The sequence below is a fragment of the Dama dama genome, chromosome 13 (genome assembly GCF_033118175.1).
Source record: "Dama dama isolate Ldn47 chromosome 13, ASM3311817v1, whole genome shotgun sequence".
NCBI lineage: Eukaryota > Metazoa > Chordata > Mammalia > Artiodactyla > Cervidae > Dama > Dama dama.
The window spans coordinates 71,843,341-71,866,165 of record NC_083693.1 but is presented as its reverse complement, the minus strand read 5'-3'; the positions used below and the strand labels follow the sequence as shown (position 1 = coordinate 71,866,165).

Sequence of the window (22,825 nt, the reverse complement as noted above, 5' to 3'; positions counted from 1 at the left end):
CCCGTGGCGGGGTTGGGGTGCGGTAGGGGCGCCACTCACCATCGATGATCTCCTCCTTCACTTTGTGAAGCTCCCGGACCACCTCCTCGAGGATCTCCTGTTGGGAGCAGGGCCTCGGGGTGACGGTGGCTGTGGTCACGGGCAGGGGCGGCCAGGCTCCCTTCAGAGCCACGTCCCTCCGTGTTCTCAGCAACCCCACCACCGGGGAACGGTGTGTGTGAGGCAGGATGGGACACCCTGCGATGCCTCAGAAATACCTGGGCGAAGCCAGAGTGGCCCCACCCAGAGGCAGGCTGGGAGGGCCCAGAGCCCTTTCCTGGTAAAGACGGGGCAGAGGCACTGAGGCTGCATGCGGCTCCCCGCCTGCTTGGGGCCTTCTTGGGCCTGCCACCCCCGCGGCCCCCAGAAGCCCCCAGCCCTGGCTCCTGCACAGACTCTCTGGACACACACACTCACCTGTTTCATCCGGTCCAAATCTAAGGCATCCAGGGCCACGTCGTTGACACTCCCCGCTGGCTTCATCCTGGGGAGAGGGTGGCGGGGTGTGGTTGGGTGGGCACTGGGGGGGCTGAGCTCAAGAGGCAAGTGGGCACCCCAGCACTTGCCCGCTGCGGGCCTGGCTCTGCCCTCTTCAAATGCTGCTGCTCTGGCGCCTCAGAAAGGACTCTCATGCCCTGTCTCCACCTTAAGAGGGCCTCCTGGATACCGTGATCATATTTCCCAACCCAAGCGTCAGGACCTGGGGTCTCCCGACTGGACAGTGCTCACACGGAAGCACCCACGCATGTGGATGGCGTTCTGAGCCACACGCTCCCTCCCCTGGGAAGAGGATGTTGATAAGCTGGTTCAGAGTAAGCGCTCTGAGCCCGGCTAGACCACGGCCTGGGGAAAACCAGTGATGCTCGGCCGAGAGGCACCCGCATCTGACACGAACCAGGGTCCCTGGTGTTGGCGACCAGCTCTGTACGTGGTTTCACTCTTCTCAGGCAGACTGCTCGGTTTTGGGGACTGTCCTTCTCTGAAGTGTCTGAACTAAGCTTAGCTAGTTTGAAATTTAATGTGTCCCGCACACGAATCCTCCCTGGGAAGTCTTGACAGGGACTCCCCTGGCGGTCCGGTGGTGTTTTCACTGCCAGGGCCCAGGTTCGATCCCTGGTTGGGAAACTAAGATCCCAGAAGTGGCACAGAGTGGTCAAAAAAAACAAAGAAAATCTTGGCAGATGCTTTCACCTGGCCTTTCAAAGGGGAATCACGGTGCTGAGGGAGCACTTTCTGGATTCAGTTTCTCTCCCCGTGTGGAAAGAGAGGCAGGTTCAGGGAAATGACATGGCCAGAGCCACCTACAGGAATCATGGACGTGACAGCCAGTGGACACACGTGACAGCCGGTGAACACACACCTGACTGGGGGAACTGGACACGTGACAGCCGGCGGACACACACGTGACAGCCGGCGGACACACACCTGACTGGGGGAGTGGACATGTGACAGTCGGCAGACACACACATGACAGCCAGCAGACACACCTGACTGGGAGAGTGGACATGTGACAGCCGGCGGACACACACGTGACAGCCAGTGGACACACCTGACTGGGGGAGTGAACACGTGACAGCCGGCGGACACACACGTGACAGCCGGCGGACACACACCTGACTGGGGGAGTGGACATGTGACAGTCGGCGGACATACACATGACAGCCAGCAGACACACCTGACTGGGGGAGTGAACACGTGACAGCCGGCGGACACACACGTGACAGCCAGCGGACACACCTGACTGGGGGAGTGAACACGTGACAGCCAGCGGACACACCTGACTGGGGGAGTGGACATGTGACATCCGGCGGACACACACGTGACAGCCGGCGGACACACACCTGACTGGGGGAGTGGACATGTGACAGCCGGCGGACACACACGTGACAGCCAGCGGACACACCTGGCTGGGGGAGTGAACACGTGACAGTTGGCGGACACACACGTGACAGCCAGCGGACACACCTGACTGGGGGAGTGAACACGTGACAGTCGGCGGACACACCTGACTGGGGGAGTGGACATGTAACAGCCAGCGGACACACCTGACTGGGGGAGTGGACATGTGACAGTCAGGACACGCTGACCGGGGGAACTGGCACGACCGCCAGGCGTCACTGTGCAGATCAGGTCGGGCTGGCGTCCTCTGCAGCGGAGGAAACCAGCAGGACACTGAAGCACTGGTGCGGCTGTGACGGAGAACAGCGTGGAGGGGCCTCCATGTGGGCCGGCGATCCCCCTTCTGGGGACACAGCCACAGGGAACAAGCTCGCTGTTCCCAGCAGACAGCCGAACCCCATGCTCGCGGTTGGCTGTTCACAACCGTCACGACATGGAGACAACCTGAGTGTCCACTGACCGATGAGTGGATGAAGATGATGTCCTATCTGTATCTACGTGGGTGTGTGTACACACACATGTACAGATATAGGTACACGTCACAAACACTTATAGAATGAAGTATTCCACAATGAGAAAGAAGGAAGTCCTGCCATTTGTGACAACATGGACACTGTGCTGAGTGAAATCAGCCAGAGGAAGACAAATGCTGCGTGATCTCACTCACACGTAAAATCCAGAAAAGCCCGGACTTAAAACGGGCAAACGACAGGGCCCTACGGGGCAGCGCAGGGGGCTCTGCCCAGGGTCACGCGGCCGCCGGAGGAGAGGGGCGCTCGGGGGAGAGTGGACACATGCGTGTGTGGCTGCCCTTTACTGTGCGCCTGAAACTGTCACAGCATTTCTTACTAACCGGCTATACTCCAAACAAAATAAAAAGGTCTCGAAAAGCCAAGCTCCTGGAAACAGAGTGGCCCGGTGGCTGCCGGGGTGGGGGGCGGCTGGTGAGGCAATCAGGCACACAGCTGCGGTAATGGGGTGTGGGGGTGAATGTGCAGCGCAGTGACCGCGCCTGGCGGTACTGTGCTGCGTACTTGGGAGGCGCACAGGAAGGAGATCTGGAAGTTCTCACTGCACACACAGAGGAAGCTGACTGTGAGGTCACGGACGTTTTAACCTGCCTGCCCGGAGTAATCGTTTACAGCGTCTAACACATGAAGTCACCGTGCTCTGCACCTTGAACTCACACAATGGTAGATGTCAATTATATCTCAGGAAAGCTGGATTAAAAAGCCATTGAATGCCATGTAAATAAAATTTTAGTGGTCCAGTGCACAAACCCGGATTAAAAAAGGAAAAAATAAAGCGCTCCTGCACGTCTCTGGATGAACTCAGTAAAGCAGCCAAACGTGGTCCTGACTGAATGTGTAAGTAATTTTGGATCCCCTGTAGGTTCAAGTCCTTGTTTGAAGAGCAATTTTCTGGGGCACCTGGAAAAACTGCGTCACCTCTCTGGGCCCTGGTCCTCCCCTCTGGACAGCCCCCCGCCTAGTGACCCCGACATCTCTATGGGCCCTAGAGCGGCTGCCCCCAGGGCACCATCTGTGAGTCTAGGAGGCACTCGGGCTTGGAGCTGGAGAACCTGCTTTCCCAGTGGGAACGCCCTGGACAGCGTGCTCGCCCTGGGAGGGACACCTGGCTGCTCAAACTTGGCAGCCCGTCCTTGCTCCACCAGCAGGACCAGCGAGCCACAGCTCGCAGGAGCCATAGGCCGGCCCTGCCCACCTCACCTCCCCGGGCCCTACTCTGGCTCCTGCCTGATGGGTTCACCTCCTGCCTCCAGCCAGGCGAGCAGCCCAGAGAGGCGCTGCATCATGGCGACCTGGCCCAGGGCCCACGGACCGCGGCCTTCTCGTGGGATAAACCCACGCTTTCCCCCTCTCAGTATGCCTTCCTCCACCGTCTCCACGTCCCACGTGTGTCAGCCACACTGCTCTCCTTTCTCTTCTCTGAACTCGCCAGGCTGGGGGCAGGCTCAGGGCCTTAGCACTCGCCGCTCTTTCAACTTGCAAGGCCGCCCCCACACTCTTCAGGGTGGGCTCCCCTCATCCGTGTTCACTCAAACATTGCCTCTGAGAAGCCCCCTCGCTGAAGCCCTTCTGTGCCCAGCACTGCCCACCCCGGGACCCTAGCTGTCTTCCCCCGAGCAACTCTAGGATTGCAGGCTTGTCTTGTTTGTGGGTCTTTGCACACGGAGACGAGCTCTGTGCAGGCAGGGACCTCAGGCCCGGCCAAGGAGCTGGCTGACTCGGGCCCCCCACAAGCCCTGGCTGACACCGGGGCACCCCTGTCTGAGCACCCGCGTGTCCCCGCCGCTCCCGTGGGGCCGGCCGGAGTGCTCGGAGCGCTCTCTTGGTTGACTCGGCCAGACCAGGACCAAGCTCCGCCTGCTCTGGGTGGTTCCCCTTCGAGTTGTGATGGACGGTGGAGACACTCCTCAGTGTGGGCTCTAGAAGCCTGCACCTTCAGGCCACACTTGGCCTGTGGTTACCATGTGATTGCCTGAGTTTTTTTTTGAGCGACCTGTTGCAAACAACTCATCCTGTTACCACGTCAGCTTTTGGTTTGGGAAACGTGGTCAGCATCTCTCTGGGAAGCCGCAGAGGAAGGGGAAAAGGTGCGGTGTGGGGCCAGCCCCAGGACTGTGGGCCGCAGGACGCAGCGAGGGCTGGTGAGGAGGGACTTCCCGCATGCGGCTGCCATCCACACACGACCGCCCTGCGGGGGGTGAGCAGACCTCCGCGCGGGGTGGAGCGGGCAGTGGAGGCTGCAGAGGACCCCTGGCGAGCCTGCTGTCCTGGCTGGCAAGCCCAGAGCTGGGACGGCACCTCCGTGGCCCTGCAGAGTCTCTCTGGATAGTCCGGCCCCCTGGGCCTCAGGCCCCCCATCAACGAGGGTGAGGAGGAGCCGGCCTGCCCCATCCCTCACGAAGCACAGCCCACCCTCTCCCAGAGGCAGGTGTTAGACGACAGCGCGGCAGGGGCCGGGGTGTTAGTCAGGGGAGGGGACAGAGGAGGCCCCAGAGACGGGCGGTTCGGTACCTAGAGTGAGGCTGTGACTGCAGGGGGCTCTTAGCTTCGGGGCTCTTGGCCACAGATGGGGTTCTACGCAGTGGGCGGAATGGAGCAGAGGTGAGTTGGTGACGAGGCCCGCCTGGGCCCCCGACCCGGGTGTGGCGCGGGCTTCTGAGGCGGCTCACCTGGACAGCAAGGAGGACATGGGCTTCTCCGCTGAGCCGCTCCGCTCCCAGGGCTTCCGGCTGGCCTCTGTCGGTTCATGGCACGGACGAAGTGCCTCAGGGCTGGGAGCGCAACCGTGGCCCCACGCCCCGCAGCATCCCAGGCAGACGGCCCCGCCCCAGCTCCCGTGGCCCAGGCCGCCCTTGCAGGCCTGGCACCTGCGTCTCCCCAACTCAGGTCGGGAGCCCCTGCTCCCGCGACTTGGTTGACCTGGTTTCAAGTCCTCTCCCCATGGCTAGGGCTTTCCTGGGAATGAGTGCCAGCTGGGCAGCAGAGCTCTGAACCAGGACCTCCAGCAGTGGGCCGGGCCCAGCACAGGAAGCCCCTCGCGTGCACCCTCCGCGCAGCCCACACCTGCATTGCGGGCCAGTGTCCCGCTGTCCCCTGGCTCCGTGGCTTTCCCTGCACACTGCTGGCTGGCTCTTTCCCAACCTGGCCTTGGAAGTTGATTTGTCTTTCCTTTCTCAAGTGCTCTTTAACTGCACTTCACTTTACTACAAGAGGGCCACTGAACTGAATGCGCTCCCTGACTTGGCAGGATGAGCAGAGAGGCAGAAGGGAAAGATCCCCGGCGCTGCAGGGGCCGGCCGCTCTGAGCTGAGCCTGGAGGCCGCGGTCTGACCCTCGCTGGGCCTGCAGGGCAGACCCAGGAGCGGGACCACACCCGAACTCCAGGCGCACCACTTACACGCACTGAGCTTCTAACTGGAAACATGCACCCCCTCCACTGGGACATGAGGCGTTCACACGGTCACTCACCAAGAATCGTGCCACTGTCTCAGGAGAGGCCATGGACCCCAGCCTCACAGGGAGTCCGACAAGCCAGCAGAGGGGCAGGGCGTGAGGCCCAGGTGGCCGCAGAGCCGTGCCCCAGCGAGCTGCCAACAGCGGGCCTGAGCCTCCCACCACTGGCTCCCCCGCAGTGAGCTCGGGAGCACAGGCCTGGCTCAGAGCAGACCCTGAGATGTTTGTTGAATGACTGAGGGATCAACTGCAGTGGCATCTTCCCACCACAGAGCCTGGAGGCGCTCTTCTGACCACACACCTGTCCCAGAGCTCGGACCAGGGTAAGTTTAAGGGCCCTCTGCTTTGCAGGCCTCGTCTGGCTGACTGCTCAGTGGGCAAGGCTCCCTGGTGGTGACCGTAACATCCTGGCGTTTTGCAAGGAGCAGGACTGCAGCATTTACATGCTCCTCTTCAGAGGAGGGCCCAAGGCCAGGAAGCTGAGCCTCCAGGCGCATCTCTCCCACCCCTTGTAGGTGCAGGCAGGCCTGCTGGGGAAACAGCCAGATGTGGTACTCTCTCCTCCAGGGTGCCCTGCTCGGGCTCAGGCTCAGACTGCAGGCGGCCACTGATGGGGGTCAGGGGGGCTTCTGTGCAAGATGGCAGGGCGCCCCACCAGCTCAGCCTCTCTGCTCATCTGCCAAGTGAGGCCATGGGGGTCAGATCGCCTTTCTGTGAGAGCCCCTCCCACTCTAAGACCCCACGCCTGGTGCAGGAAGGGTGGGACCCCTTACCTGATGAGCTGAGGGGCTGCTGACTGGCTGCTCGGGTCCCTGGAGATGGAGAGGTGCTGGGCTCTTCCTGAAACAGAAGAGAAAGGCTCTGCTGTCGATCTGGTTAGGAAGGCTGGCTAGGTGAGGACCTTCAGGCCAGGTCATCTAGGAGACCTGTTTTCCAAATTATCCAGTGAACCAGTGTTACTTTCACAGTGAGACAACCACTGTGCTTCACTAATGAAGACCCCAGGTGGTGCAGGGAGGTGGTCCACCCCATGGCAGTCGGGGAAGGAGAAGACTGCAGGGAGACACAGCGGACGAGAGTCAGGACAACTCACCGCCGGTCCCCACACCGAGCACCAACCCGGCAACTGTCAGGAACCCCCCACCCCGTATTTGTGGGGTGCATGAATGAATTCTTGGAGTCGCTGATTCAGAGGCAGGGTGGTCTCAGGGGCTGTGGGTCTCAGGAAGATCTCCCAAGGCCTCTTGTTGTGAGAGAGAGTACAGTTAATGAAATTATGGAAATCAATACGTGTGCCTGGGGACCAGGACCCAAAGGAAACAGGCAAGAGTGGGAGACATTACAGGTGAAATTAGAGTAATTGAAGAAAAGTCAGAAAAAATTTTAACGTCATCCTATTATTTTAAAAATAACTAGTGAGACTGCTCCCTCTATAAAGGGAAGTTTGGCCTCAGTTGCAAGCTGGGAAGAGCCCCCCCAGCCCCTGCAGGCACCTCCACTGGCCCGTCTCACAGCCCGTGAGGCTGCCTGGTGCCTGGGGGCTGTGCTCTTCATGCCTGAGACACATCCTTAGAGCCCCATGGCCAGCAAGGGGCAGTAGCCCCACCCAAGCCACCTGACTCCACATTCGGGGTGCTTTCCTTCTTTAAACCTTGTGCACGTTCAGGGGAGAAGATCTGGAAAACACTGAACAGTGAAGAAATGAAAACGCCAGGGACCCCCTGGAGGTCCAGTAGTTAGGACTGACCGCTTTCACTGCTGAGCGCCCAGGTTCGATCCCTGGCTGGGGAACTAGGATCCCCAATCTGTGCAGGACGGCCAAAAAGAAAAAAGAAAAAAAGAAAAGCCAGCTGCCGGTGTCCCTGGCCACACTGCACTCGCTCCGCTGTGTGGGAGTGTCCCAGCCCTGGAAGAGGTGTCCCGACCACATGCGACCAAGATGTGGGACCAAGGCAAATGGAACTCGCAGTGGCCTGGAGGGCTATAGAAGAAGGGGAGTCAGAGAAGGAAAACTCTACCATTGGGGTCAAAGATTTCTCCTGGGTCCCTAGGATTTGAAACCCATTCTTTCCTGGTGGCTCAGACGGTAAAGAATCTGCCTACAATGCTGGAGACCTAGGTTCAGTTCCTGGCTTGGGACGATCTCCTGGAGAAGGGAATGGCAACCCACTCCAGTATTCTCTCCTGGAAAATCCCATGGACAGAGGAGACTGGCGGGCTACAGTCCGTGGGGTCACAAAGAGTCAGAGACAACTGAGTGCTCCCACTCCTTTTCTTCTGAGAGCCCAGGGAGCTGGGGCTGGTGGTGCTGGCTGAACCAGCCACGGTCTCTGGAGACCCGTGACTACCCCCAGGCTCCCGGCCACACAGGCCTCTGCACTTGGAGACAGTCAGGCAGAGTCAGCTGGATGGACTCCATACTTGGTGCAAGGCATGCGGACAGTGGAATATGCACGCCTGGTCCTCGCAGGGCTCACAATCCAGCAGCAAAGAGTGAGTTAACGAGATAAGTGTGTGTGCTGAAAGCCGAGCAGAAGCACGGCAGGGCCTGGTGTGTCCACATGGCATGGGAAGCCGGGGCAGGCTGGCGGTGGGTGCACTTACTGTTTGGCTTTCGTCTTCCTTCTTGTCAGCCGGCTTGTCTGTCTGGGAGGCTGCTTTTCTCCTAACACAGGAGGAAGAAGACATGCCATCAGTCCTGGAGGTTTCCACACTGACCGGGCGCCTCTTCTGTGTGGACGTGGCTTGGTCCTCAGAGGCCCCTTGCTGGGGTCTAACCTGGTTCGTGTGAAGGAGGCAGCTTGTCCAGGCACCTATCTGGCCTGGGGTGATGCCTGAGGGAGTGTCCAGGCCTTCTGTGCTGGCCCCAGGACTCTAGACGCCAAACTGGTCTGGCGGGGGGCGTGGGCACACTTGCATCTCTGTCTACAGCACCCGAAGGACAGAAGTTGGTCCACACCCCATCCAGGTCAGAAGAGCTGGGTGACAGCTATGGCCCCAGAACACCCAGGCCTGGCCGTGAGGGGTAGGAGAACCCTGCACCCCGCAGGTCAGTCTGCAGTCTGCGGGAGGAGGAAGCCTGCCATCACCCTGAAGTCCCTCTGCCTTGGAGCCCAGCAGCCATGCACTCCCAGCCTGGATGCTGCGAAGAGCTGCTCAGGAAGGAGAGGCTCCGACAGACGTCTCTGGTCATGACAGCACCCGCCTGGGGCTGAGGCCCTGCTCAAACACCCTGAAAACTCACTGCTCTCCGCTGGTCGCACTGGGCACCGACATCTGGCTAGTTCTCAAATCCACACGCAGCAGCCTCTCTGAAGCTGCCAGAACACACAGTGCTCCAGAGCTCACAAGTGAGCTGCCCATCACGGGGGAAGCCGGCCTGATGGGGTGACGGCCACCAGCGGGCTGTCCCCGTTGAGGGACCAGCCCATGCTGCAGCCTCCTCAGTCACATGGCGGCCCCTTCTTCATCTGCTCACCCCGGGAAGGACGGGTCCTCCCAGAGACCTGGGAATCGTTCCTGACATCTTCCTCCCGCCAGCGTGCCCGCTCAGTCCTGCCTCTGCATTTGTTTCTGGGCTGGCTGTCCCGTCTTTATTTCCAACACTGGGTGCAAGCACCCCGGTTCCTCCCTGGTCTGCCCCTGTGCCCGTCCAGAGCCAGCATTTGGTCTTCTAAGAAAACAGCGGACCAGGTCCCTCCAGTCCCGTGGAGGTTTCCTGCGCCGCGCACCTGTGGACAAGATGCAAGATGCCCCTGCCTGGGAAAGGATGTGGGGTGGCCCTCGGAGGGAGGAGGCAGCAGCTCCGCCAGGACCTCCGTTCAAAGAACAGCCTGCGAGCTCCTTGCTGGTTGTGTGGGGTGTGTGTTCTCTGTGGGCCCGGCTCTGCCGCCAGCACCTGGCATCTCCCTGGCTCCCGGCACACTGGCCTTTTCCTGTTCTCAGAAACTTCCTCTCCGTCTGGTCTAAACCATCAAGGCCAAGCTGTTACTGTGAAGGCACTGGTGCTGGGCTTGGGGAGAGTGTGCATATTTTGTTTTTAAAGAAATCTTCTATTTTTAACGTGAGGCCCCCCTGGAATGGAGTCCAACCTGCCTGCATGACGAGGCTGCTTTTCTTGGACAGCAAGGAGCGTGCTGGAGGCGAGGCCCGCTCCCAGTCCCCTGGTGCCTGGGTGAGCCAGGGCACGGGACCTGTCAGCATACCCCTGGGGCCACCCCATGTCCACAAGTACGGCCCGAGCTCTGTGATCGCTCCCAGAGGGAGCTGACTGTCCGCTCCACCTGCTAGGGATGCAGCTGGGGACCAACCGAGCGCCGTGGCGACAGGCTGATCACCCCGCGTGAACCGGAGCCGCAGGCGCTGGTGCGGATGGGAGTGGAGGCCCGATCCCTGGAGCCGACCAGGACATGGGGCCACTGCTGCTCTGTCTCTGGGGGGACATCCTCGGGGCTCCGGCCACCCGGTCACTCCTCCTGGGGCCTCTGTAACCTCCCCACAGGATGGGCCCCATCATCACCCATTCCCCAGGGGGAACAGTTCTCTTTTTCCCTCAGAATTCAACTCTGAAATTATCTCCAAATTTCTCTTCGCTCAGGACAAGGCTGAGACATGGCAGATACTTTGAGACGAACACTTGTTTGACTGAAATGAGGCACGTTTTAGACTTGAGAGGACTCCTTTTGGCTCGATGTCTCAGACTGACCCCCGGAGAAGGGAAACCTGACTGATAGTCCCCCTGCCCAGCTGAAGCCAGGGGACGGTGGCTGCTGGTTGGGGAGGGTGGTACTGCACCCCCCTACCCTTCTGGGCCAGGAACTGGGAGCAGAAGCTCCCCACAAGCGGCTGAGCTGGCTGCGGTCAGTCAACACACCCACCTTTTGGCCAGCAGCTTGTTCATCTCTTCCATGAGGCCTCCTCCGCCACCCCCACTGCTGGCCCGGTTGGCGTCAGACTTTGAGGGCCCGCTGGGACTGGAGCCTCCAGACGCATCTTCTGGCTAAGGGGAGAGGATGCTTCAGGCCAGTGACTTGAGGGAGAAGGGGCTGGGTGTGACGGTAGAGCTGGAAGAGGCCAGGCCAGGCCCTTCCCCAACCCCACCCGCTGGTGTCAAAGTCAAGAGTCCGGAGGGAGCTGTCGACTGGAGGTCACTGTTCACAGACATGCCCCAGGTCCACTGGCTCACGGTCAGCGGCCTTGACGAGGGCGGGTATGATCTGAGGGGCAAGGGGGCATGACTGTGAATCAGAGGTGCCCTTTAGCCCACAAACACACACGGCCTTCTTCCAGAAGCTCCACCTGCCAGGACACTGGGGACGGCTGGGGAGGACCAGCTGAGCCCGAGGAAGCTGACAGACTTAAACTCAGGAGACCCAGGGCCTGAGTCCACGCTGCAGCTGCTGGCCTGCGTGCTCGGGACAAGCTGCTCACATGCCCAGCCCTCGGTTTCCTCCTAAGGAGGGCGGCAGCTCCCGCCTCACGCAGCACCGCCCCAGTAACCGGGGAACCAGGGTTGGGGAGGGTGGTGATGCGCCCCCCGGTAGGGAAGGGCCCCCCAGCCTCATCCTCCCCCACCCGCCCTCAGGGGCCCGCGACGCTCACCCGCTGCACTCGTCTCAGCTTGGCCCCAGCCAGGGCGGCGGCCAGGCCGGACACGGAGCTCTCATCGTGGCTGGCGCCCTGGGCTCCTCCAGCCGGCAGTGGGGGCGGGGGCGGGGGGGTGGCCCCCGTGGGTGGTGGTGGGACGGGGGGTGGGGGTGGGGGTGGAGGGCCGCTGCACAAGAGGGGGGCGCTGGCCGCAGAAGAGGGGTGCCCCGGCGGGAGGCTGGGTCCTGAAACACAGCGGTGGGCTCGGTGAGTGCCCAGGCCCCGCGGGAGCCTCTCGGGGAGCTCCTCGGCGGATGAGGAACGGCTCAGGGTCACTCTTCCAGGAAGCCCTTCAGGAGGCACTTGCTACTGTCCCGGTCCCTGCTGACACCTGGGGCCTGGCGGGACCCAGTGACACATACTGGCTTCGCGCCCCCGAGCTCCACTGCCTTCCTGCCACTCAGCGGTGGTCCTCCCGGGGAGAGGAAGCCCTCTGGTGCACAAATGGCATCTGTTTCCTCCTCTGCTCCTTCTCAGCACTGAGCACCCGCCAGGCACTGGCAGACGTCAGCCCCCGAGATGCAATGGTGGCCGCCCTCTTGGCCTTGGGGGATGGCGGCAGGGCCGACAGGGGCGCGTGTCCAGGAGCGGCGCCGCGTGTTGGGCAGTCCCGCCCCGCCCCCCGTCCGGGTCTCCACTGCCTGCCCGGCCCTCTGCAGGGCGCCGGGGACCAGTGGCCACAGGCTCCGTGCTCTTGGAGCTCATGGCCTGGTGGGGAGCAGTGAGTCAATCACACGGACGACTGCACATCTGTCACCGCGGAGGGTGACAAGTGCCAGAAAGAGCGGACGCACAGTGCCACCTGGCCTGTGAGGAGGGGCTCCGGCTGGCCGGAAGCCCGCAGGAGGCTTCCTCAGGGAAGGAAGAACCATGCCGGGACAGGAGTGAAGCCTGGTGAAGGGGGCACGGGCGCGAGGGAGGCGGCGGCCCCGGAGGAAGTGAAGGAGCTGCAGGAGGGGCGCTCGCGGGGTGCTGGGCCTGCAGGGACCGGGCCTGCACACCTGGAGGCCGGGCAGGGAGCCCAGGTCACTCAGGGTGATGGGGAAGAGCTGCCACGGCGACAGGGTCAGATCCGAGTTAGAAATGTGGGGTGTGGCTGGCACCCTCCGAGGCCCGTGCACCCAGCAGCAGGTCGCCGAGTGCCCAGTGTGTCCCAGGCACCGTCCAGGGCAGGGACGGCCCCCGCAGGGGCGGGACGCTCTCACCTGTGGCTGAGGTTCTTCTCTCGAGAGACTCCTGTCGCTGTTGGTGCTGCTGCTGCTCCATCACTTGTCTGGGAAGCAACCACAGAGGAGTGAGAACAAGTCTGTGTCAGAGCCCAGGCTGCAGAGTCAGGCTTCCTGGGCCCCCCGGGCTCAGCAGTGAGCCTGCCTCATCCCTCCCTGGGCTCCGGCTGCCAGGCCTGCTGTCCCCGCTTCCACAGGCCAGGCTGTGGCCAGTCCAGGCCCCCACCCAGGGCAGCGCCGGCAGCCCCTCATGAGGGCTCACCACCTAGCCGAGTGACCAAGCGTCCCCCGGGCTGGATGAGCTTGCCTGCTGTTCAGGGGCTGACGGGCTCCGCAGACAGGACCTCAGGGCCACCCACGCCCACTGCACCTGGCTGAGCTCCCAAAGCCAGTGGGAGGCTGTGTGGCCGCGCCAGGTGACCCCAGCAGAGACAACCTCCTGGCTCCTCGGAGGAGGGCCCTGGGTTGCTCTTCAAGGCCGGGTGAGTGAAGACACGGGCCCAGGGGCACGTGCACAGAACCCGGGCTGCGACGCTGGTGCGGGAGGGGCTCAGGGGTCACGGGGGCTGCCGACGCTGAAGCCTGTCTCGGGGCGCGGGGCCCGGGCCGCTCTGAGGGCTACTTTGCTCCCAGGCGGGAGGTGGGAGGGCGCCCGCAGAGGGAGAGACCGCGGCCGTGCGTCTGCACCGCAGGCTCCCAGCGCTCTGGCGTCGGGCTGGCTGCTCAGGGTGTGCGTGGCGGGGAATAAGCACGCGGGGCTGCCAGCGCTTTCACCTTGAAGGAAGGACAAGGGACACGCGGGGCTCACTGCACGGCCACTGAGGAGCAGAGCGCTTTCGGGCCCCCACTCTGGGAGTCACGGGTTTGTGATCATGGGTGGGCTTTTTCCCTTTCCTGGGCCTAGATGCCTCTCCATAAATAAGAACACGTGTCATGGGTTCTTGGAAGGACTGTGCCCGGTATCTAAAAAATACTGAAAAAGGCCCTTCTGACACTAAAGATGTTTGGAAAGCTCCCAGCAGCATCTGCATTAAGCTTCTCCATCCAAACTGCCAAAACATCACCCCCAACTCCAGCCTCTCCAGCATGATCCACGTGCCCAGAAACCCTCCACGAGAGGAATCGGCCTTCTGTGGACGCAGGATGCTGGTGGTGAGAAGACAGGACGGCTCCGTGCTGGGCTCACTGCGTCCCTCGTGGGCACCACGCAACCCCTCTCCAGGCCTCCCTCTATCCTGACCAGCAGGTCCCTGCTCTGGAGTCTGACGCCTGTGGTTCACAGACTGACCTCGGGGGTCACTTGGCCTGGGGACGCCGACTGCAGACAAAAGTGAACCGTGCTCTGCAGCCAGCAGCCCTGGACGCTGGCCTTGGCGGTGGTGTTTCTCCAGCTCTGAGGGCCCAACAGCAGGGTCTGTGTGGGACCCCCGTCCCTCTCAAGGAGGGGATCTGGGAGCCGGCAGAGGGCTGGGCCGGGGCCAGTCCTAGTTCTGCTCCTAGCTTCTGCTTCCTTTCTATTCTCCCACCTTCAGTGGCTCATGTGAGAAACAGCACAGGTAATGATAACCCCTGATGGCTAACGTAAGCGTTAAAGTGAGACAAAGTGTGCCTAGTAAGCCACATGGTATCCTGAGAGGCTAGGAATGAATAAATAGGAGCCTCTCTGACCTGAGTCCAGGAAGCATACACCCATCTTTCCCTTGTTAACACTGCTACCTGCAATCAGAAGACTGAGGCCCAGGGTCACAGAGTCCACCGTAGGGGACAGGGCACTCACGGCAGGGGGCAGACTCGAGGCGAGGACCCTGAGAGCCTCAGCCAGGGGCGGGCCTCCCAGCCCTGACCTCAGGCTCTGCCTGAGCCTGGCTACAGGCCGGGAGCCAGGCGCTCTTCCGCTCCCCTGGAGAGGATACGGCCCAAGCCTGTCTCCCAGCACGGCTCCACGGGGCCAGGGTGCCAGGCCCTCAGAGACGCAGAGCCCCTGCCCAGCAGGGCGGGCCCACGCCCTGGCCCTGCTCTCCTGGCACAGGGACTGGGGAGGCGGCTCCTCCTCAGACACCGCGACGTCTCCTGTAACTTCAGGACAACAGCACTGACCGTTCCTTCCAGACATTCCAGACGCACCCTGGAGGGGGTGGGGGGACGGGTCACTCTACCCCACAGGAGCAGCCTCCTCCGCGGGCCAGCCCCACGAGGACGAGGACACGGCCCCAGCCTGGCCACCCAAGGGCGGCTGCAGCCCAGAGTGCCCTCGCGGCCTCTGTCTGCTTTAACCCCTGCTGCGGGGGCTGTGTGGGGCACCTACCAAGGCATCCAATGAGCGACCAGGGCTCACAAGGCCTCCAGACAGACAGACACGAGATGGGGGCCTAGGACGGGCTCAGTCAGACTGGCCCGGCGGGTTGCGTGCAGCCCAGGCCACATCCCAGGTTCCCGGACGATGACCTCCTAATATACCTGGGAGGGTGTTCAGTAAGTGAACGGGCCGGGACTCCGCCAGGCTGACGGTGAGGCTACAGAGTCAGCGGTGCCCCCGCTCGTCATCGCTGGCAAAGTGGCAACGAACCGCCGCCTCTTCCTCTCTGGTCAGGCCTGTTCTCCCACCCACCCCCCTCCCCACCGGGTGTGGCCTCCACGACGGCCCTGCTGCGGGGAGGGTTACCTTCTCTGGATGTCCATCTCGTCGGGAGAGGGGCCATTCTGCACCTGACGCTGGCTGGAGGGGCCTGTGGGCAAGAGAAGCACAAGGGCGCGGAGGTTAACGGGCAGAGGACCCCAGGGCCTGCCCCGCCTCCGCCCCTTGGTCCCCTAGGAGACGGTTTCACGGCTGGCTCTCAGCCTCGCAAAGCCCGGGCCCACCCCATCCTCTCATCAGCGCTCTGTCCCTTTCTTGTGGTTCTTCCCGTGGAGCCACTTCAAAGGGTCCAAGCTCATCCTTGCTCGTGCTGACCCCCCTTTCCTTCCCCTCAAACGGCACCTGCGGCTACCACTCTGCTCTCAATCCCCTAACCTCGAACTCCAGTCCCTCCACTTCTCACAGAGCCGTTATAACTTGGAATTGCCAACCCAGTGGGTCCATTTTATTCCGCCTTGTGAGCAGGGGAGCGGCCTTCCAGCAGGAAGAGTCGGGGTGCGGATTTCAGCCCGTGCCCCTTCCCGTGACATGACACCCTCCCGCCTGCATCCAGGAGCCCGGAGGTGTGGTGAGGGCAGGTGACGGGGTGGCAGAGGATGACCGAGCTCTGTGGAGCCTTCTGGGCCGCGCTCCTGCCCTTGACCCTGAAAGTAGGCAAGGGCTGCCGCGTGTGCCTTGTGTCCAGACAGGGGCTGCTACTGTGTTACGCTTACAAGAAAATCAGGCTTTGGCTCCAATCTGAGAAAGAGCCGATTGTTCGTTCTCTCGGCCGGCTCAGGTGTCACCGGGGAACTGCAGACAGTCACGGCGGCGGGGGAGGGACCGGGGCAAGCTGGCCTCATGCCTAGCTGCCGAGATGGGGAAGGGGCGTCATCTCCACTCCAGGATGAGCGGCCAGCAACGCTCAAGAGCGAGACAAAATCCACGATGGGCAGAAGGCCTGCCCCACAAGGTGCTTCAAGCAGCTGGGAGGTGAGCTGCGTGTCCCCTGGCGCGGGGCACGGCAGGACACGGGGTAACAGAATCTCCAAGCTGGAACAGGTCACCTGCTGCCCCGCACCGGGGCCCTTGGTGCCTCCAGGCGGCTCTCCCGGCGACGGAGGCGTGACCTCCCGAGGGAGAGGGTTCCTTCTGACACGGAGGTCCCAACCTACCCACACCCACAAGGCCGACTTCCACCCCTAGGGGTGATAATACGGGTGGAATCTTGTTCTGTTTTTCTATACTTGACAGCCCGTTCTGTGCTGGAAGCTTGCCTCCATACTTGGCAATGCCCAGCCCTAGGCCCTGCTATGGGCTTCAGTCAAGTTTTCTGCGAGCCTTGTCCACCGCTTCCTGGCCCCTGTGTGGATGCTTCGGCTGCAAAAGAGGAGGGTCCAGGGGGAGGGCAGTGGGCCAGCTGCCTCATGGCAGGAACATTCCTCCCTGGGAGACGCTGCCCTGCTGGGCACCCACTGCCACACTCGGTCGAGCAGGAGAGGAGATGCCTGCGGGCTCTTTACAAGGTGACTACATACACATATATATCTGGTGGCACACGAGAGGAGTGAAAGAAACACTAGTTTTCTTTCCCTGTCTTTAAACACCCTTTTGCTGCTCTATTTATTCAACATACAATAATTTCGCTTGTTTTAAAAACTGGTTTGTCAGTCAATATGTTCAGTATAGGTGTTGGAAAATTTCTTAAAGATTAAAGAAAAACAGTTCCCAATTAAAAAAAATCTACGGTGGAGGAGAGGTCTTTTTCTCTCCTATTCCATGAGGCCCAGGCCTGAGGGCTCCTCCCCTCCTTGTTCTCAGGAAACCAGAGCCAGAATATGAGAACAGTGCTTTACTGTGGCGTCAAGGCACTTTTCTTAGTTTAATTTACATTTACTTTAATTCTCACAACCCCACCAGACAGTTCCCAGGAAGACCTGTAACAGGTGCGGGAACGGCCCAGAAAAGGCTAAGGGACACAGCTGTCAGCAGCAGAACCTGCCTCAGTCTCCCTGGGAAACGCCACTTCCTTTCCTAAGTTCAGCTGCAGCGCGTGTCGACTGAGACGGGGCTCAAGGATGAGGCATGCAGGGGCAGCCTGGCCGTTAGGGCCCTGGGTGAGGGTTGCAGCCCTCGGACAGCGCCCGGGCTCTGCCTGGTGTCCACGTGGCGGGCAGGGCTGCCCCACTCAGCCCAACGTTTGGGGATCAGGCCCGACACCCGCACTCCTGCCGAGCCTGGATCTTCCCTCTCCTGGCTGAGCCCGTGCTCTGGAGCCCCCGCCTGGCTTGGCCGGGCCCCGCCACGCCCGGACCCCGGCTGGCAGCAAGCTGCCATGGAAGTTTGGGGCGTGCACCCCTCGCTCTGCCTGCTGGCCTGGCCTGCCTCCCGACGCCCTCAGCTGGCCAGCCTGGTTCTCCTGGGTAGGGAGGGCTGAGCAGAGCCCCCGCTGCTCCTGTGGGCCTCTGGCATCTCACGGCGACACGGCTGGGCCTTCAGACACTACAGAGCAGGGAATGATGACTCTGGTTGCGTAAGGCCTTCGTTCCTCTTGACCACAGAACACGTAGGTTGGTTTTGAGCTGTGAGGGTCCTTCGCATTAGGATGCACAGGCCCTCTGTCTCAGGGGGAGGGGTCTGTCCAGGGTCACACAGGGTGTGTCTCCATCCTATGGGTCAGTTCCACTCGCTGGCCACGTGCCCCGCGGCAGAGGCGTGAGGAGGGGGAGGAGGCGCTGCCCTCCAGGAGGTCTAGGGCCCTTGGGATGCTCGGGCAGAGCCTGTCCATGGTGCTTCCTGAAGTCTCAGGGTGGGGGTGCTTGGTGGCTGTCACCTCTCCCGTCTGTCCAGGGCCCCATGTCATTTCCCGATGGTGCGCTTAGAAGCCAAGGTGGAGGCCCGGGTGAGTCTTCCTCGCCCCAGAGCCGTCTCAGGCCAGCCGTGCCCCTGCCTCTGGGATCCAGGTGGGGACACTCCCCCCGCCACCCTGTCTTCGCAGATCCCCACAGGGTCCACCCGCCTCTCCCTCCCCGCGTGGCTGCCTCAGCACCTCTCCCGGACCCTTGCCGTCATCAACCGAGGGGCCCTCAGCCTCCACCCTCTTCCCTTTCTCCACATTTGTCTTCCACCTGACTGCAGACCGTGCGATCTCTGGAAGACACAAGCCTGACCTTTACGGGGTCCAGTTCAAGCCCACCCCCATGGCCACTTCTCCTGGAGACCCCCCAGTAGGCCTCTGGTGCCCGCTCACTAAGCCCGCGCCACCTGCTGTGCTCCCTGCTGGGCCCCTGTCCCCCCACCTTCCTCACTGCCAAGTCTGCAAGGCCCAGCTCAGCAGCTGCCTCCTCCAGGAAGCCTGCAGACACCCGCCTGCCCCCCGCTGCTTGATTGCAAGGGCCTGTCTTACCACGCCGCTCTCTGTTAGCACCCTGACGGGACAGCAGGTCTCCCCTCCCTCCGAGACCCGAAGCTCCCCGAGGGCAGAGCCCGCGCCTCTCACTCGGCGCTCGAGGCCCGCTCAGGTCAGGCACTTGGCACGCTCTACTGAACCGAGTTGGAAGGCCCCAGGGAGCGTGCACTCGCCAGGCCCAGGGGAAGGAACGGGGCTGAGCTCTGAGCTTCTCGGATGAAAGTCAGACCGACCGAGAGCTGATCCACCGGAACACAGGGCTCCCCACAGCCGTGCTGCTCGGAGAGGAGGCCGACCGAGGTGCGGGGCCCAGGCTCACCACTCCCCGCTGGGAGTGGGTGCTGACGGCTCTGAGGGGCGGGGGGACCTGCCCCAGGCCACGGGGCCCAGGGAGCTGGCCTCGGCGTCACAAGCTGGCCACGTCTGGGAGCTCCAGACGGCCTTCACCCTTCTCTCTCACCTCAAATGAGTCAAAGCCTGACTCGCGCTGCAGACACGTGACAGAGGAAAACGTGCCGGGACAGGGACCCAGCGTCGGGAGAAGCGGGGGCCCGTCTCCGGTGTCCTGTGCGTCCCGCCTACGGCAGCAGGGCTCACACCCCGATGAGCCGAGGCAGCGGCGGCTGCAGCTGAGGGAGCCCCTGTCTGCACACAGCGCAGGGCTGGGGCGGGGCGGGCGGGCTCAGCCTGCGTCCTGAGGACACGGAGAGAGGCAGCGGACTTCCGGCCCTGAGGTTCATGTTCCAGCTTCAGGTGGGAGGCGTGTCAGACGCCCACTCCTACAAGCTGCTGACCCAGATGAGGTCCTTTCACCCTTGCGGTCATGAGGTGCGGGAACACGGAAGAGAAACAGAGCCGGAGGGGTGGGGGAGGTTGGCCAGTCTCGGGCCAGCAGCCCACCCGGGAAGCGGCCACAGGGGGAGGGGAGGCGCCAAAGGGGTGGGAGCTGATGGTTAAGGGGCCTAAGGCGTGCCGTGTGAGTGACCGAGGGTCCTGCCGCAGGCCAGACTGCAGGTGAGAGTAGGGCCGGAGGTCTGAGGTCAGAGATCAGACCTGAGGCAGGCCACGGCCTCAGCCCCTCACCTGTGAGCAGGGTGAGCGGCCCCCACCCTCCAGAGGGAGCAGGGCAGCTGGTATGGCGTCCCTGGCCTCCACCTGTGACTGAGACTCCAGGGTGAGATGCGGCCACCCTCGGGGACACTGCCCCGGTTCAGCAGAAAGGCGCAGGGGCGGCAGACGGCTGAAAACCTGGGCACACAGGATCAGGCTTCCGGGAGAAGGGACAGAGGGGCCGACCCCCCGCCCCGCCCCAGCCTTGTTGAGAGGGGGCAGGGGACAGGCAGGGCAGAGGTCACGCTCCGTTGTGCAGGGGGTACAGCCCGGGCCCCTCGTCCCCGAGGACACGGAAACACAACACGCGCCCGTACGTGCAGGACCCGGGCGCACAGCTGTCCGCCTTCACCTCCAGGAACATAATTGTCTGTTCTCCTCCTCGTTCCCAGCACACTTACTGTAGTTCTTGGCATCCGGTCGACACTCGACAAATATTTATTGAATAAACGAAAGACAGAGCCCCAGGCAAACTGTCTCACTACCGAGACTGAGTGGGTGGCTCCTTCTAGAGCCCTTCCTCTGGCTAGAAAACGGTCCTAGACATTCTCCACCTCCTGGGGAAGGGACAGTCAGGAGGGGTGGAGGAACCAGATGGGAGGAGGGGGCAGAGAGTCCTAAAGAGGAGTGGGAGGCGCTGAGCAGAGAAATAGCCCGGGCGGGAGCGTGACGGGGTCGAGAGGCCGGGTGGGGGCAGAGGGGCCTGCCCTGGCCTGGTGCCTTGGCCGCCCTTCTCAGCAGGCACCCACCTCGCGCAGCCTCTCAGCACCAGTGTCCACGGGGAGAGAGACGGCAGGTTGGCCTGCCTGCTGCCATCCTCCCGACCACACGCAGGTGGCCCTGCACACGCAGTACTTGGGCAAGGTGTGTGCAAACCCGCCCTCCTGACCCAGGAGGCAGATCTGGATCCCAGGCTCTCAGGCGTGCAGACCCTGAAGGGACTGAGCGAGGAGAAGCCCCAGAGGTGGCCCCAGGTCCCCCCGCACCAAGCAAGCACTGCTCCCAGAGGTCCTGGTCGGGACCAGACACTGGTGTGGAGGCTCTGCTCCCCCTCCAGCCCCCCGTGACCCCCACTCCCATTTTCCAGCCCCTCCCATTCCCACTGGGCCTCTCTGGACCGTTTCAGACTGTACAATCCCCTCCGGGGCGAGCCTGGAGCTGGGAGACCCAGCTTCCTGCCAGAGTGCAGCGCTGACTATTTAGGCCTCTCTCCTTCCAGGATTCTACAGGTGAGAAGGATGGAACCGAGGATCACCCCACTCTCAGTCGCTACAATTTCCGAGGGCAGGATGTTCACAGAGGCCATCCTAGGGCCGTGCGATCCTCTCCCTCCTTTTGAACTTCTAATCTATGTACAAGCAGGCCGCACCACCTTGTAATAAGGAGTCCCCATGGAGGGGACAAGTGCTTGGGTGTAACTCCGTGCTGCGTCTGGCCGTGCAGGGAGGGGCAGGCCTTACAGCTCCCGCCCCAGGTACGCACTCGGTTGCCCAGCCAAGGTGGGTGGGTGAGCCGAGGCAGCGCTGACGCACCTCCTCCCGAGAAGGGTCATCCTCCTGCGCCCCGTTAACACGTATGAGGCCCCAGGACACCCGCCCAGCTGCTGGGGACACAGGGACCGGCTCGGTTTCCAGGCGGCCTCTCCAGGCAATCCCCTGGGCCTCTGGAGAGGATGGAACCCGAGACCCCAGCAACGCCAGGAACCATGGACCCAGCACCTGCTCAGTGGCGCTGATGGAATTCCTGGCCAGCGAGCGACAGCCACCTGGCCCGGGCTGGGCAGAGACCCAAGCCCGCCCCAGACTCCCCACCTCTGCCGGCTCGTTCTCCTGTCTCCTGAGGCGCCTGCGTCCTGCACGGGCCCAGAGCCGCCGAGCTCTGAGATGGGGCGCAGCCTTCCCCGCTGGTGTTAGGCTCCTGCTGCCAAGCAAGCAGGCATCCCCGTAGAACGGGACCTGTGATCTGGGCTGGCCGTGGTCTTCAGAGCCACACTGCCAAGGCCCCACACGACCTGGTGGCAGAGCTGGGACCAACGCCCAGGACAAGTGTCAACAGCCTAGGGCTCTGTCCATACCAGCGTGCTGATGCCTGGCCCTGCTTAGACAGACAGACAGACAGACAGCTGCCTCGTCCCCTCTGTGCTCAGGAAGCCCGAGGGGTGGGAGGCTTGCCCCACTTCCCGAGCTTGGCTCAACAGCAAAAAAATCCTGACTGCCACCGCCCTGCCGGTTGGCTTCTTGCTTAAAGTCACCCTGTGTACTTTTCAGCCCAGTCCTTACCAGTGAAATGAGGCTCAGAGCAGCAGCTGATATGTGAGGCAGCTGGCTTTGGTTTCCTCAGGTCACAGGGTCAGATGATTTATCACTGCATTGATAAGTTGATGGTTTATCATAGACGATAATGACCCCTCCTCTGGGTCATTTTCCACTGCAAGCCTCTAACATGCCCTCATCTCTGGGCCCGCCAGTTACGGCTCGCCCCAGGGTGACCGGCGGTTAAAGCTGTGTTTAAGTGGCCAGTGTCGAAATGACCTGTAGACCCAGAAGGTCAGCATGGGCAGATGCACAGGCTGCCGTTCAGAGAGGGCAGGTGGCCCAGGACCACAGTGAGAAGCAATCTCCAGCCTCGCAACTAAGCATCAGCAAGTACCCCCCCACCCCGAGGGGACAGGCCCCTTCACTCTGATGGTGATGGCAGGAGGCCTGTGTGCCACCCAGGGTCCCAGCGAGGAGTGTCCCCGCTCCTGGCATAGAAGGGTCCTGAGGTGGGGCGAAGGGAGAGAGCTGCCTGAGAACACATCTGAACTGGGACAGATGGGGCTGGAACCCAGGCCTCCCAGCTTCCAGGCCGGGACGCCGCCAACCAGCCTGCTCGGTCCCGCTCAGCGCCATTCCAGGCC

General features: G+C 62.3%; 2 protein-coding genes across 6 annotated transcripts in view; both read right to left on the bottom strand.

Moving 5' to 3' along the window:
* EVL (Enah/Vasp-like) overlaps window positions 1-22,825 on the bottom strand; it is a 71,798-nt gene that overhangs the window by 1,535 nt on the left and 47,438 nt on the right. For 3 of the 5 annotated variants that reach the window (XM_061159411.1, XM_061159410.1, XM_061159409.1), the window contains exons 4-13: window positions 15,456-15,519; window positions 12,773-12,840; window positions 11,523-11,752; window positions 10,799-10,920; window positions 8,526-8,586; window positions 6,695-6,761; window positions 5,138-5,204; window positions 4,980-5,042; window positions 457-523; window positions 40-97 (exon numbers count right to left, since the gene is read on the bottom strand). In XM_061159411.1, the coding sequence (XP_061015394.1) occupies window positions 40-97; window positions 457-523; window positions 4,980-5,042; window positions 5,138-5,204; window positions 6,695-6,761; window positions 8,526-8,586; window positions 10,799-10,920; window positions 11,523-11,752; window positions 12,773-12,840; window positions 15,456-15,519 (867 nt within the window). The remainder of the gene's footprint in view (window positions 1-39; window positions 98-456; window positions 524-4,979; window positions 5,043-5,137; window positions 5,205-6,694; window positions 6,762-8,525; window positions 8,587-10,798; window positions 10,921-11,522; window positions 11,753-12,772; window positions 12,841-15,455; window positions 15,520-22,825) is intronic. The other 2 variants (XM_061159412.1, XM_061159413.1) reach the window with 1 other exon arrangement.
* Window positions 12,847-15,323, bottom strand: LOC133068237 (uncharacterized). The gene is made up of 3 exons (XM_061159415.1): window positions 15,099-15,323; window positions 14,510-14,918; window positions 12,847-13,567 (listed from the first exon to the last, which is right to left on the bottom strand). Exons 2-3 carry the CDS (start codon window positions 14,904-14,906, stop codon window positions 13,344-13,346), a joined length of 621 nt encoding a protein of 206 aa, XP_061015398.1. The 5' UTR covers window positions 14,907-14,918; window positions 15,099-15,323; the 3' UTR covers window positions 12,847-13,343.